At 40.1% G+C, this 16068-nt stretch overlaps 1 protein-coding gene across 1 annotated transcript; it reads left to right on the top strand.

Moving 5' to 3' along the window:
* The first annotated feature begins 750 nt into the window (after positions 1-750).
* On the top strand, positions 751-12494 carry LOC310947129 (von Willebrand factor A domain-containing protein 5A-like). Its single transcript, XM_083913813.1, has 20 exons — positions 751-886; positions 2467-2514; positions 3352-3554; positions 3649-3871; positions 4929-5095; positions 5186-5300; positions 5386-5534; positions 5625-5713; positions 5816-5960; positions 6280-6359; positions 6444-6558; positions 6671-6829; positions 7649-7752; positions 7971-8191; positions 8525-8569; positions 9808-9903; positions 10189-10245; positions 10729-10904; positions 11423-11546; positions 11647-12494. The coding sequence occupies exons 2-20, from the start codon at positions 2475-2477 to the stop codon at positions 11724-11726; spliced, it is 2388 nt and encodes a 795-aa protein (XP_083769939.1). The 5' UTR covers positions 751-886; positions 2467-2474; the 3' UTR covers positions 11727-12494.
* Positions 12495-16068: the final 3574 nt, after the last annotated feature.

Genomic DNA, 16068 nt, shown 5'->3' with positions numbered 1-16068 from the left:
GGCAGACACAAAGCATTTGATTATTATATGAGGGACTAAAGGGAATACTATATCAGACTACTTTATGCATGATTGATTGCTATGGATGAATATCAAAATAAAGGCCTTTGTTTTTTAAAGCCTGCTGATCATCAGCGTCTGTGTAAGAAACGACCCGTTCATTTGCATGGTAGTGAAGGAGACCAGAGATGGGATGAGGAGTCAGAAATGTATTTGTCAAACATTGTTTATTTCAATCTTTATTTCTTTCAATAATTTAATTTGAGATGTGAATCTAAAATGTGAAGTCTAAAAGTACATTTGTTCCATTTTGAATAAATTAGGGTATTTTTTATGGGGGGGGGGGGGGGTGCACAACCAAAGCCAATACAATATATGTGTCAAACTTTACATACATACATCTATTATCCTATGCTATGACCACTTTTATCTTAAAACTGTTCAGGTGGACTTTTGTTTCTGTTTTTTTTTTCTTCCTCACAACTTTTATTTGCCCATTCTTACAAACATCATGTGACACAAACACTTATAGACATATATATATATATATATATATATATATATATATATATATATATATATATATATATATATATATATATATATATATATATATTAATTTTCCATCAATTAACATGATAAGACGTCCAATACACTTTCAAACGAGGCCGCGCAGTGAAGCCACGCCCACTCAGGACACCGGAAGAGAATCCCATTGGTGCAGCCTGAAGTGCGGAGCTGCCTGGTCTACTCTACTGTACCTGTGCTCTGCATCGTAGTCATCCCTGTTCTTCACTTGTAAACCTACACGTTGACTCCATATAGGCTACCTGCAGGAGGGAACTACCACTTTTACGGCCCCGGACACCAAAGCTTCTCTTCAAAGGTAGGAGTCCTGTTTTTCTTTAAGTGTCATGTGTGACGCACGCAGACTCCTCGCAGTTCAGCCTTCTCTAGACTTAGACAGAGAGCGTGCTGTTGTGGCTGTAAGTGTTGGTTTTACACAGTTTCGACATTTCTGGAGCAGTTTATTATAAAAATAAAAATCACGGAAGTTAATACACATCGCTTACTGGAAATCAGCACAGCACAGAGTGTGGGCGTTCCTGGCCGCGGTCGGGTCAGGGGCGTAGCAGCTGGGAAGTGTACTCACGTTGATCAGGGTCGGGGGAGCGGCTGAACTTGGGTTCACCTCATAGCAGATTCAAGATTCAAGAAGCTTTATTTATTCCGAGGGAAATTACAGTTTCAATACAAAGATGGGAAAGGATCAGAGTGACAATAAGCATAAAAAACATAAATCAAATCAAAATAAAGCTAATATAAAATAAATCAAACAATAACTAAATGTGACAGAGTGCAACAATAGGCACCGTGCAGTTTAGCAGCATAATGGAATAAAATAAGTACAAACTAAATAAGTGATAAGGAGCGATGAGTGTTAACAGTGTTAAAAACTGTGTTAACAATGTAGCAGCAACTCCCCCTGTTCAGATTTGCATGTTTTAAACCACATTACCAGTTCAAAGTTCACTAAGATGTTAAAATGTTTGTTGTTTATTTGTTTATCATCATCTTGCTTTGCTAAACGCCATTATGATCGAATATAAAAGTATAATAATAATCCTCAGTTACTTCAAATGGATCAGCTACCTGAACATTATGTGAGGTGTTGTTTTTGTGTGTGTTTGTTTATTTACATTTAGTTGCATATTAATAATGATTCAGGAAGTGACAATACACATTCTGTTTAAGGCACTTGATAAGAAAAGGGCTGGGCTATACATAAGATTTTTTCTTCTTTCCACTCCTTTTCAGGCACAAATTGCATTCAAATGTTGCCATTTTCTGTGCAAATGCTATTGTAGTGAATGCTCATCTCATCGCCTCTTCATCCTCTTATCCGGGGTCGGGTCGCAGGGGCAGCAGCTTTAGCAGGGGACCCCAAACTTCCCTTTCCCGGGCCACATTAGTAGTGAATGCTGCCTGAAATCAATGAAAATGAATGAATGAAAATGGTGTGACCCAGTAAAACCTATAGTAAACAGTCACTTTCACACTGCTTCTAGTTGTAATACAATAAAATGTAATAAAAAAAAACACGTTATGACAGATGTTTTCCTCGGACACCTTTATGGCCCTGGGTAATGGCCTGGTTTATGACCTGGGGGTGCACACAAAATCATTTTAATAGCAACTTATCTCACAAGAAAAAATGCATTTCTTAATATATTTATCCCTCAGACTTTTTTTTCTGGCTTTAAAGATGAATTAACTTATTCCTGTTTTTATTAAGCAGTAATATTATTATATTAGTTGGGATTTTTGAAAAAGACCATTACACAGCTAGGTCTACTGTTCTGTGGTCATATTCACCCACATACTAATTTGGCTATCTCTTAAATATAATTTATATGCAAATAGAATAGTATTGGAAAATGTAAATGGATATGTCTCTTTACACAGGTACAAAGATGAACTGCTGTGGTCTGCTGACTGCCCAGAAGGAACCAGGTAAAGAGTCGCTGGCAAACATTTAAACCTAACCATTGATTCTCAACATTTCAGACCTAATAACAGACGTGTTTGCTATTGTGCTTTGCTGCATATGCTTAACTGTTTGTCTTTGTTTTCTTTTGTGTATTTCCTTCTGTACTCTATTCATGGTCAATGGTCAATGGACTTGTACTTATACAGCGCCTTCTAATCTTCTGACTAGTCAAGGCACTTTCACAGTGTTTGTCACATTCACCCATTCACACAGACATACACACTGATTGCAGTGGACACCTACATACCATCTAATCTAATCATTCACACCACATTTACACACCCATGCGCAATTCGGGGTTCAGTGTCTTGCCCAAGGACACTTCGACATGTGGACCAGGGGAGGTGGGGATCGAGTTTTGGGAAATTTACTGGTGTGTGTGTGTGTGTGTGTGTGTGTGTGTGTGTGTGTGTGTGTGTGTGTGTGTGTGTGTGTGTGTGTGTGTGTGTGTGTGTGTGTGTGTGTGTGTGTGTGTGTGTGTGTGTGTGTGTGTGTGTGTGTGTGTGTGTGTGTGTGTGTGTGTGTGTGTGTGTGTGTGTGTGTGTGTGTGTGTGTGTGTGTGTGTGTGTGTGTGTGTGTGTGTGTGTGTGTGTGTGTGTGTGCAGATAATGTTAGGGTGTGTTTGGGTCATAGGGCAGCAGCAAATTACCTTTTCTAATCATTATTGAATACTTACAGTTTCATGGTAAAGGAGAGAATGAAAATTCAGACATTTCTGATTTAACTGCGTACAGTTAAAAATCAGTGTTGATCTGCGTCATGAATCATTTGTGAAGATTTAATTCTGTTTTCTCTTTCAGTTCCTCTGAAGAGCATTGATGTGGAGGTGGAGGTGAGGGACCATGTGGCTACAGTGGTCTCCACTCTGAACTATGAGAACAAGGAGGACAAACCAATAGAGGCTGTGTTTGTCTTCCCTCTGCCTGGAGATGCTGCTGTCTGTCACTTCAGTGCTCAGATTGGACGGACACAGATTGTAGCTGAGGTGAAGGAGAAGCAGAAGGTGAGCTGGACAGTAAAGACTTACTCACTTCAATGGAGTTTGAAAACACATTGCAGACAGTGAATGTTGCTCACATGTGTCATCTGTACTCCAGGCTCGTGAGGAGTATGATGATGCTTTGAGCTCCGGTCAGCAGGCCTTCCTGTTGGAGGAGAGCGATCAGAGTCCAGATATATTCTCTCTGAGTGTGGGCAGTCTGCCTCCAGGAGAGAGCGCCTCCATCAGGCTGGAGTACGTCACTGAGCTGGCTGTGCAGGCCGATGAAGGGCTGAGGTTTTGTCTGCCTGCTGTGCTCAACCCTCGCTACCAACCTCAGGGTAGGAAAACCAGACGACAGCTTCATCAGGAGCCCTTAAGCTTCAGCTTAGTCCACACCACACCTTCTTAAACAGAGGGTTTTATTTGAAAAGTCATATGCCTAACAGCATACTGGTGAAACTAGAAAAGGCTTTGTTCATTACACTGGGACAACACAATGGCCCATTTCCAATCCAGCCACTACATACTCCCCCTAACCCACTCTCTCCGTTTAGGCATTTGCATGGAGGGCGAGTCTGCATCGATACGAGGCACCGAGGCTTGCAAACCACCCTCCTCTCAAATGCAGCACTTCTTTCGTGTTCGGAGGAAACTCTACATACACAACCCTTGTTTAGGCTGCAAAATGGTTAATTTGATTGTTAAGTGTTGTGTGTTGGGACTGTGGCAAAAACCAGGAAGCTCATAAACATTACATTAAAAGAAAAAGAGAAAATGCTTAAAAAGAAAGAAAAGAAAAGCTACCAAAGCAGTTTGGGAGTAAGGGCCATAATCTCATAACATCTGCTGTAGGGTGTAAATGGTCTTACAACTTCCTCATAGTTGTGACCATAAAACCATGCATGATGGTACACTTCTTTTGCTTTACTGTCAGTAGGAACAGTCATAGAGCATTTCAGTTATAATCAATGAACAAAGAAAAGAAAAACAGAACTGAATAAATAAACCATATACCTGTGTATATAACAATAATCCATTACACTGATTCGTCTGGAAGTGGTGTGCATAAATTAAAAAAAGACAAAACTGAGACATACCATGACTTTATTTCCATATTTATTGGAGAATAATCCACATATAATGATATGTTTTTTTATTCATTGTCACTCTTTCAAATTTCAGCATCTGTAAAATGTTTTTGGGCCTGTTATTCTGCTTTTGTGTTCCTTTTTAAAAATCACTGGTAGTCTAATATTTGGCCGTCCTGACAATATTATTGTAATTGCACTTTCCCTACTCTGGTCTCCCTGTGTCATTCACAGTTACAACAATGATATCATTGTTTAAAGCCTATTTGTTTACATAATTCCTAACCTGTCTGATCTTGTTTTACAGGTAGTGAAGGTGGTAGTGTCGTGGTGACCTCTGTTCCAGCCTCTCTGGTGCCCTACAGTCTGTCTTTCTCTGCCCGAGTGTCCTCTCCTCGTCCAGTCTCTAAAATAGAGTCCGACTGTTCCCTGGACCCTCTCCAGTACCTGAACACACTGCAAACCCATGCCACGGTAGGTAGAGTGCAGCGCAGTCGTTCCTCAATACTGACAACAAGCTATATGACTTTATTTACATGTATGAGTGTGTTTTGTGAACTACAGGTCAAGTTGGCTGCAGGACACAAGTTTGACAGAGATGTTAAACTGCTGATTTATTACAAAGATGCCCACCAGCCCACTGCTGTGGTGGAGGCAGGACAGGCCTCTGCCAAGCCTGGTGAGAGCAAATGAGTGCAGGTGTTACTTTGCAAATAAAACATTCATTATCCTCATCAGATTTGTGGTTCTCCTCTGTGTTTCAGGCTCTCTGATGGGTGATCCAGCAGTGATGTTGAGCCTGTACCCTGAGTTCCCCCAGGCTGTGATGTCTTCAGTCGCCTCATGTGGAGAGTTTGTGTTCTTATTGGATCGATCTGGCAGTATGCGGGGGCCACGTATAAAGAGTGCCAGGGTATTCCATTTGTGTTATTTCTATCATAAAATGATCCCAACTGTCCCTCTCACACTGTGACCTTCACTATCTTTTCTCTCGTCCCTTAAGGATACTCTGCTGCTCCTGTTGAAGAGCTTACCAATGGGCTGCTACTTCAACATCCACAGTTTTGGGTCCAGCTATGAACACATCTTTCCGTAAGTCACTCCCTCATGTCACTCATGTCAGCAGATGTATTCCTGCCTTAGTCTCAGTGCTTGTTTGTTTGTGTGTATGTGTGTGTATTTGTGTTTGTGCAGAAAGAGTGTGGAGTACAGCCAGAAGACGATGGAAGAGGCTCTGAAGAAAGTTGGGGAGATGGAGGCTAATTTGGGAGGAACAGAGATCCTGAGGCCCCTCGAAAATATTTACAGCCAGCCCTGCATTCCCAATCAACCAAGACAAGTAATACACGCAAATGCAATTTCAACAGGTTGTAAAAATATCTGTTGTCGGAAACAATACCACACCTTTCAGTCAGAACTTCACACTATTCTATTCATAACTAAGTACACGTGCAATCCTGAACTAACAGGTTTGTTTTTTGTTTCAGGTTAATTCTTACCACACATTCTTTACACCTTGCATTACATACAAAACCACCTGAGTTACTGAAACAGCAAACTAATGCAGCGCTCAGAGAATTATGTGGATGACTCAACTCATGGCACATGTTTCTGGGTGTAATGTTATGTTAGAGTCATATGTGAACTCTCCTCCCTAGCTGTTTGTCTTTACTGACGGAGAGGTGGGGAACACCAAACAAGTTATCGACCTGGTGAAGAAGAATTCAGGTTCCCACAGGTGAAACCACAAAAACGCAACAACCACCTATACAAATGTCAACAATATGTCCTATGTTTATTAAATACAATTACTGTATTGTAGGTGCTTCTCTTTTGGGATTGGGGAAGGGGCCAGCTCTGCTCTTATCAACGGGTTGGCCAAGGAAGGAGGAGGTCACGCTCAGTTCATCACTGGGAATGACAGGATGCAACCCAAAGTAAGAAAGACATTCAACACAATGAAACTGTTGAATTAAACAATGCAACAGCACATTTGTACTTGGAAATCCTCCTCCTATGAAGTAACAAGGCAGTGTTTTTACTCAACAGGTGATGCAGTCGCTGCGTTTTGCTCTGCAACCAGCTGTGGTGGACATCTCAGTTAATTGGGATTTGCCAAAGGGAGTCTCTGTTACGGCTCTCTCTCCACCAATCACAGCTCTTTTCCAGGGTCAGAGGTCACTGGTTTATGCCCAGATCACTGGTCAGGTAGGAGCAGCACCATCTCATACTGATCTGATTTTCAAATGAAGGGAACCAAGTACCAAGTGTGTCTAGTGGTACTTATCCAGTTGGATAATATGGCCAAATAGCACACAATTATTTTCAATGGTTCAATTTCTCTTTTGAGCTATCATATTTCAAGAATCTTCAGTGCACAAGTCGATTACATCCTAACTGCATTCATTATAAATCCTAATATGACATTTTCCAGAGGTTTGTGTTAGGCCTAGGGGTGGCCAAAAAGGTTATTATGCTACACTCTGCGATTCTGCACACTCTAGTCCTCTCTATTATATCTGAGTACCATATATTACTGCTTATAAGTGTAACAACAACAAGACAGCTTGCTTAAACACAAGAAATATAATCTTGTGGGGACTACACCCAAACTCATTCATAGTCTTTTTCATGAATTGCCCCCCGGGGACAAATAAAGTTTTTTGAATTGAATTGATAATCTTTTAATGAATTGGTACATTACAAAAATGCTGTAAATAACATGTTGCAGTCAAAAAAAATATTTTTCTTACTGCTGCGATCGCCATTATTGCTTTGATTTGTGTGGGTCAGATTTTTAAAATAACTTTCCTACGGTGGCAATGTCAAATAAAAAAGCTTCCTTTGAGACAGGAGCATAAGCAAAACATTTTTTTTAATTTTGAAGCAGAGGAGAAATTAATCAGGAGGAGGAATACGATATGAAGATGTTTGAATAACAATAAACCTAATGCTTCAAATGTTTCTTAAATAATTCTGCACTTCTGTTTACTAAACACGGTTTCCAACACTGTAATGCTTTCTCAGAGTTCAGAGGCAGCAGAGGGATGTGTGACGGTGAAGTACAGTCTGGCAGGTCATCCCTCTCAGAACCAGCTCCACTTCAGTCTCAAACCTGCAGAGGACACTGGGTAAAAGAGCAGAAGTGTAGTATACTGGCATACATAAAAATAAAAAAAATTACGTTAAAAAGAGGTCACTGGGGTGCGTCACTACCAGTGCATTTTCTGTAGCGCAAGAGATGCAAATCAAATTATGGTAATTGCTGATATATCATTAGCCCTATGTTTTAGACCTAACATGTGACATTATATAGATTTACAGACTTCTCTCCTGTTCTCTCCTGCAGATTAACAGTCCACCGGTTGGCTGCTCGGACTCTGATTCGCTCCCTGGAGACGGAGGAGAGAGAGCGCAGAGGAGAGCAAGATGAGGGAGTGAAGCAGAAGGTGGTGGAGCTCGGTGTCCAATCAGGAGTGAGCAGTGCCTTCACTGCCTTCATTGCTGTCAACAAAGAAAACAGCGAGCCGATCCAAGGACCTCTGGTTCGCAGAAATGTTCCGACACCCAGTGAGTGTTTCTTTTTAATTTGCAAAGCAAAAACTAACGTGTCATCCACTACGTTGATAGTACTGAAGTGAATTATAGTGCTGAACTTCAAAACTATGCAATCACTTTTACTTTTGCTGCAATTTCTGTTTTCTCCAAGTTTACTGTGCAACATTTTTTGAAAATGTCTACAAAGATACATTCCAGTGCTTCTGGGATGCATGTTAGTTGTTCCCCTCATCCTTTGATGTGTTTCAGACATTTAGATAACCATTGATTCTGTAAATGTTGTGTCAGTGATTTCAGTGACATTTGCAAGATACCAGGGTTTTATTTCTGTTCTTTACTCAAAAGGGAGGATGCTTTGCGGACGGCCACAGGCCAACTTTATGATGCGTAGTAAGTACCAAGTCAAAGCCACTCTTTAACACACATCTATGTCATTTAATTTGTGTTTTGGTTTTTATTCAAACTAGCTTTACATGTGAACCAATCCATGGGGTGTATGTAGTTGCCGACGGCCATATTTTAAGAGAATGACACCGATTTTAGTTGCTTTCTAAAGAATATTGTTTTAGTATTAATTGAAGTGATAGTGGTATTTTTTAATTAAGTCTGAAAGCAGCGATTTAACTTCATATTCGTGTTTGTTCAAATATAGAGCAGGTGGTTAAAAATGATTCACTCTTGAAGGGGTTTGACAGAAGGTAACAAGTCAACTGCTTTTCATAAACACACGTATCATATACAGCTGAAAACTAACAATAGGTTACATTCCCAACTCTATATTTGATATAAATAATATTATATCAAATATTAAATTAAATATTTGACTGTGCATTCAGAAAAATGTCAAATTACTGGAGCTCCTTGAAACCTGGTGAGATTTGAACGCAGTCTTTCTGAGCCGTCAAAGGCAGAAGTAGTCAAGTACACTCCACATGTAGTCCTGCTCACCAGATGTACAGTGCTGGGATAAAGCCTGAATCCTGCACCAGATGCCAGACCCCTTCCACTGTTTCCAACATTACCGGGGCTTAGTGCCACTCTAGACAAATGGTTTAAAGAGATACAAACACTTTGCTTTTTCTCCCTGCCAGTGTAACCAGACCGTACTCCAGCACTAACACATACATGCGGAGCTAGGTCTGGTTATGAAAGACTTCTCCACATGCAGCAACTAAATGTGTGTTGTCACCATGTAGAAATTCACAATGTAATAGTACATAATGTAATAAACATCACAAGTCTAGACTGTGTTATCTAAACAACTGTTCAATGAATTGGTACAAAACTTGGTAAAGTCATACATGAATGTCCTTTTCCGCTAATATAATTCAGTTAACTGTGCCGTATGTTTTGAATATTTCTACACAGTTGCATTCAAGGGCTTCTGGGAAATATGACTCTGGGGTAAAAAAGTGAAAGTGAATTTAGTAGAACTTGAAAAGTTTTCAAAACAACAACGTACACCTAATGAACTGCGTGCGTACATGTATATTTGGGAACTGTTGGGATTTGTTCTTCTTCTGTGAGTACATGGGATGTGTTCAAGATATATAGATAAGTTCGGTCAACAATATGAATGAGTGTTGCAAGAGACCAAAGCTGATCATGACTCTTTTTTTGCTTCAAAGTGCCGAAGATGTGCGGTGCTCGTAGTTATGGCAGTTTTGGCAGTGTTGGGGAGGGAGTTGGTAGTGGTCCTCTGCGGTCCAATAGGAAGATAAGTAGTAAGTAGCAAGTTCACTTTCAGTTTCAGTTCACTTCTGTATATAGTTACTTATTTGTCTTGATATTAACACCGAACAATTCATCTCTCCTGTAAGGACAGTGTTTACATCCTTACAAGCTTTACATGTCACCCTTTCCCCGTGGTGTGTGTAGTCGCTGGTGACAACATTGTTAAGAGAATGACAATTTAGTGTGTAGTTGCTTTTTAAAATGTGTTTTTTTTTTACTTCAGTCTAAACTCAAAGCAGCTTTCTTAAAAGATACTCCATTCTTGTTTCTTTTAGGGTGTGCAGAGACTCCTCCTGCAGGTTGGAGCGCATTTGCATCGATGGATTGTGATAGTAAGTAACAAGTCAAAGGCACTGTCAAAGACACACTTTCACATACACTTTCACCTAAATACTATCAGAACATTTGTCCAGTATGAAGAATGAAAAGCCAGAATGTGAAGGGAACCACGATGCTCTTAGTTTGGCTTTTTTCCATCCATTAAAAAAAAGGTGAATTATACCAAAAAGTTCCTTAAATATAAGAGCATTTGAAAAATGAAGGGTAATTCTTCAAAGTGAAAAATCTACTAAAGATGCCGTTGCTTACTTGAAATTTTATTGGGTCAGTTCACATCATAAATCAGACTCTTTCTTTAGTAGGAAGTCGATCAGGGGAAAACTAAAAAGCGAGGTCGGTGGATCAGACTGAGTAATGCGATGTTTGGTGTGGAGTTCTTCTGTGGCCAAAATCAATGAGAATGCAACTTAAATGTTGTCGCTTTCACATTTTTCTTTCAGGCTTTTCAAATTGTGTGTGTTTGCTCCTCATTTTAGATACGGACTTAGTCCCACTTTCAGGTGCGAGCACTGAGCCCAAACAGCCTCGCAGGGACCCTTTGCTGCAGCTGGTCTCCCTCCAGAAGGCATCTGGCTGCTGGGTGCTGGATCCAGCTCTGGCTGCTGCTCTGGGGAAGACCAGCGAGGAGGTGGAAAAACCAAAGCCTGCGTCGGTCAGTTACCATTTACTGATTATTAACTTTAAAAATATGACATAAATAGCAATATTATCAGGGCTGTATCATAAAGCATATCAGTTCAGTTAACAGTAATCCAGGGAGCACATGCGGACTCATGGCACACACACATACATTACGCACAAAAAAAAGAAGTCGGATTCCAGCAGCCAGCGTCTGTAGACTCTGCTTTCATTCTCCTACCCAGCTCCTTTTGCGCCATCTTGGATTTGGTTTCATTTAAAAGAAGATGAATGAATGGGTTGGAGGCGGAGGAGCGGAGGTGCGTGTGTGACAAGAAGTGGCATGTTTGATGATGAGGCCACATAACTTTTCGTGGAAGTGATAGCAGATTGCTACACAGTCATATTTTAGGGGAGGAGAATGTAGTGACTTTTTATACACGTATACACAAGACTGTTCAAAGCAATCACACAACCGTCTTTGTTCTCTGTGATTTTTTTTTCTCATGTCACCCCTGCTCCATGTTTCTTCCTTTTGATTTGGTGAATTAGGTGAACAAGGAGGTGTGGGCCACCATTCTGGCTCTGGTCTGGCTTCATGGTTTCAAGATGGATGCTCGGGACGAGTGGGAGCTTCTGGTTATGAAGGCTGTGTCATGGCTCCGTGCTCAGAATGGTAATAACCAGAATGATACGTGTTAATCTGTTGCTTTAAGAAGTCTGTGCTGGTTAATATCAGCCGTTCTCTTCTGATAACTTGCTGTTTTTCTTTTCAGCACCCTGTGTGGCGGAGTGTGTGGAAGCTGGAAATGCCCTGCTGGGTTGTAAGGTGCAGAAAGACGCACTGGGACACTGAGGTTTTTTACTCCGTCCTACAACCTTTACTTAACCGCCATTTATTTTTTGCACTATTCCTATTTTAATTGTGCAGGAGCCTGTTTAGGCCCATTGGAAATGTATTGATTTAAATCCTTTGCACTTTTTTATGTAAAGCTATTTTTTTAACTTGCAAAATACTACATCCCTCCAGGGTTAAAACCTGTGACAAAGAGTTGTTATTTTGCTATAAGCCTTAATATCCGTTTTACTCGTGAAAATACAACCTGGGACTCTGATAAATGACATATGAACGAAGAAGCCCATCAGCCTTTGCATAGGCATAAAAAATGCCAAAAAATCTTTCCATGAATCTGAAAAGTGACAAAGACACTGCTATACATTGCAATTACAAACTGCCAGGGGTAGGATTTACAAGGGAGTTGCCTATATTGTGATAGTTGGCTTTCATAGTGTTGTTTTTAAAGGGGCTGATTTAACAAATGAAATTTTTCTTTCCATACAAAATGTTATGATGTTTGTTATTGATTATACCAGCGAGAGGAGATCTAACCCTAGTTTCCCCGTGTTGCAACAGTCCAGTGGGCGTGGCAGTCCTCAGGCGGGTCTGTAATGAATATTTCACCTGAAGTGTTGACCTAGAGCTAGTTTAACAGCATATTTGGAGAGCCTCATGATAGTATGAACAAAACAAGTTGGCTATATATATAAAAAACAGTGCTTATTTTTATTATTACTTACTAAAAGTAAGTCCATATTCAAATAAATAAAATACATTTTAAGTCACTATTTTGTGTCAAATAATTGAGTATGTAGTCAGTGCATAATAAGCAGGATTATGTAAATGAGTGAGTCATTACTGCAAATGAAACCCCTTTAGGGTGATTCAAGATCTGCATTACCCTGTCAAGGTTTCATTTGAAATGATGACCTATCCCATACTGATGCCATATGAGAACAATAGCAACTTGCTAGATACTATATGTACCTATCAACTGTAGTTGGTTTTATTATCCAACCATAACACCACTATAAGACCTTCACCTGGTCTTTCATTCCCACCTAGTGGTCGGTATTTGTGCATGACTTTCCTGCATAGCTCCGGATCTTCGACTACTTTTTGCCTGTAGTTCCTCTATGTCACAAGTTAAAAGGTTCTGTTATAAGTGATCGTCAACTGGCGAATCGCAGGCCCCCACAATATCAACCCTCCATAGTGTATCGTAATCAAAAAATTACCAACAGGAAGTACTGAGGCCCCAGAAGAACCAGAAGGCTTCAGTCAGCCAGTAGTTCGACAGTTTTAGAAACGTAACAGCTAAAGTGACCATTTTAAAGCATCTCAAAACAAAATCCCAGATGATTTAGGGGAGAGAGGTGAAGAGGGTAACTATTTAAACTAACAGATATAACCCGGGAAAGGGAAGTTTGGGGTCCCCTGCTAAAGCTGCTGCCCCCGCGACCCGACCCCGGATAAGAGGTTGGAGATGAGATAAGATGAGATATAACCATCAATGAAACTTCCTCTTAGATCACTTACATTAAGAAACACATTTTTTGCATTGCAAGTTTTCTGAAATTGTATGTTTAAATATGCAAATGAGGCATTATCTCATGCTAACATTTAGGAGAAAATAAACACCAAATGTGTAATTTGGATGTTTTTATACCTCCAGTCTGAAAGAAGACATGATGAGGAAGGAACCAAATGATGATTTTGCATTAAATGTTTCACCTTAAGTAATGTTACATTGAAGGTTTTTCTGTTATGTTTAGTATTACAAGGCCCACTCACAAGCTTCATGATCAGGGTGAAACAATTCAAAATGTAGGTGTTGTTACAGATCATTAATTGTAGTGTTGGTAAATAGTGAGAAGTTTCTTCTTTCCTAACAAAAGTTACGGGGACACATTCTTTCAGGCGGTATTTTCTGCAGTTTTCTACAGTCTGCTACTAAATGTAACCCCTCTCTATAAAGCACAGATTATGTCCTACCATCAAGTGTTTCATTTTGCACATATTTCAGATCATAACTACTGTAGTAACTTTGGTAAGTAGATGTTTCTTATTTCCTATCAAAAGTTATACGGGACTAAGATTTTTTTCAGGCTTAGGCTTGTTCCCCCCTCGGGCGCCAGGTGCAAGGGCCTGTTCATCACTGCTTGCAGCTTTAATTTATTTTCTCTTTTAACCTTCACATTCAATGTAGTATATATAGCTGTCTCTGGTTATGGGGATCGCTCTGGTCATGTTTTGTTTGTTTAATCCTTTGAGGGCATACTGCAGATGGGCTGTCCTTGACCTCACTGGTATGGACAGAAGCCACAAACAAGATTTATTCGGTCCACTCTGATCCACTATGTTTTACATTAATACACAGCCTCATTTATTTTATATAAATGATCATTTTATGCCAAAATTGACAAATCTATGTTTCATACTATGAAATACTGAAGTTCAGTACTTGAGTAAATGGGTTTTACTAACCTTCCACCCCTGGATACACAGTCCTGCCAAATTTGTGATAGACACACAAAGTATAATGATATTCTCCTGCTGATACACTGCTACTGCAGACAAGGACTTGATAAATCACAATACACAGTATGTTCTCAGAAACTTCTGCTACAAAGTACTGTACAATGTGCACTATATTGCCGATGGAATTTTTCCTTTTCAACGATACACGATAACCTGTGCTGTGTTTTGTTTTTCTTGAGCCAGTGCTCGTCATTGGAGGAGTGGGCAGTACAGTAGACTCTCTGTGACATCACAGCCTGTCCAGCTTGGAAGAGGCATTGCTCATTCTGTTGGAGTTTGATCCGGCCAACACAAGGTCAACGCCGCAGACTCTAGAACAGCAACCAGCACAGTCACTGCTGGCTAACTTTAACAACAGGATTCTGTAAAATCCTCTTTGATTGGAGTCAGTTGTGCATTTGGGGGATAGCTATAATACATTTTCTTCCTCATAATAATAATAATACACATTAAAAGTAGTTTTACTCGTCATGAGGAGTGCTAGCATGCTAAAAGAGCTACACAGATAAAACACAATTATGCCAGATCTGAGAAAATAACCCTGGGGATGTCATAGAGATATTAAATCGCAACTTTGGGACGACACATTTACAAAATGGTCTGGTTCCATAAGTGGGCGCGGCATTGTTTGAAAGTGTAGTGAATGTGGATGGATGAAAAGTTATGTGCATAATTTATTTATATTATATTTTGCTAACATTAGATATACACAGCTAACAACATAATTACCATTACAATTTACAAAAATATGTTTTCTAAGGTGTTGGTGAACATTTGCTTAGCCGTGTTCCCAGATCTCATGAGTTTGTTGCTGAGACAGAAACAGGTGTCAATCAAAGTTAATTGGTCCGTCTGAACATGCCGTTTTGGTGTCAGGATGTGAAAAGGGCGTTGAATATTTACTTCAGTGACTGTGGGGCTGAGGGAATGGTCATAATCTGTGTTCACGATCACTTTTCCTACGTTAATCAGTACGTTCAGGACCTGTCGCTAGAGTCCTAAAGGGGGAGGGGCAGCAACGAAACATGTGAGACAGGTAAAGGGAATGGATGACTGTGAGTTGCACCGTTTCGCTTCTTAATCACCTCTGGTGTGCCGTTTGAAAGATGTACGCATATTCCCGATGAGTCGCATGATGGGAAATGTAGAATTCTAGCATATGTATAAGTTCACCCACATAAACGACTAAAACTTAAGATATTTTGGCGTCTGCTGCATTGGTTTTGATCATTCTTTTAAAAATCTCTCCTGCTAGTCCCTCAGCTTTTGAAAATACACTACTAAATCACTTTAGTACCCCTTTAACTTGTTCATAAGCAGGTAACAGACATGAGAGAATGGAATAAGCCAAAGCATTTAAAAAGATGTTGTTTTTCGGTAGATAATGAAATTCACTGTAATTGTGGTTGATATTTATTTTTTGTGGATTAGCTGAGACAGTTTATTGGTTAACATTGAAGACACCATTATAAAGTCGGACAGAAACATTCATCATGCGGATAAAGCAGATTTAGTGTTAATTACACATTTTTATGTACAGTATGTGTGTTTGTGTCACCATGTAAAGGAAAAATCCATTAAAACGCTGGTTTGTTTACAGAGGGGATTGAATTCAATAAAAGGACCCATAAGCTCTGGCTTGCATTGAGCATAGGCCATGTGCCGTCAGCTCACATCCGGACAAAGGCTCAGATTGTTGTTGCTAAAGCTCACAGAGACACATTTAGACCCGTGGGGGGACTTGTTACTTTGGCAGGCAGCATGCGACAGTGATACCCGCAGTTACAACCTAACGTCAGCCCAGGCTCCTCGAGTTAAG

This window comes from Echiichthys vipera (assembly GCF_963691815.1).
Source record: "Echiichthys vipera genome assembly, chromosome: 5".
Lineage (NCBI taxonomy): Eukaryota > Metazoa > Chordata > Actinopteri > Perciformes > Trachinidae > Echiichthys > Echiichthys vipera.
The sequence above is the reverse complement of the archived record's forward strand: the minus strand, read 5'-3'. Positions and strand labels throughout refer to the sequence as shown.

What these genes read in the sequence shown, in the direction of transcription:
- LOC310947129 (XM_083913813.1), top strand. Translation starts at nt 2,475, where the DNA reads ATGAACTGCTGTGGTCTGCTGACTGCCCAGAAGGAACCAG. An exon ending in CAGAAATGTTCCGACACCCA is followed by an intron (nt 8,192 to 8,524) that starts GTGAGTGTTTCT and finishes TTTACTCAAAAG; the next exon opens with GGAGGATGCTTTGCGGACGG. An exon ending in GGCCAACTTTATGATGCGTA is followed by an intron (nt 8,570 to 9,807) that starts GTAAGTACCAAG and finishes TTTGCTTCAAAG; the next exon opens with TGCCGAAGATGTGCGGTGCT.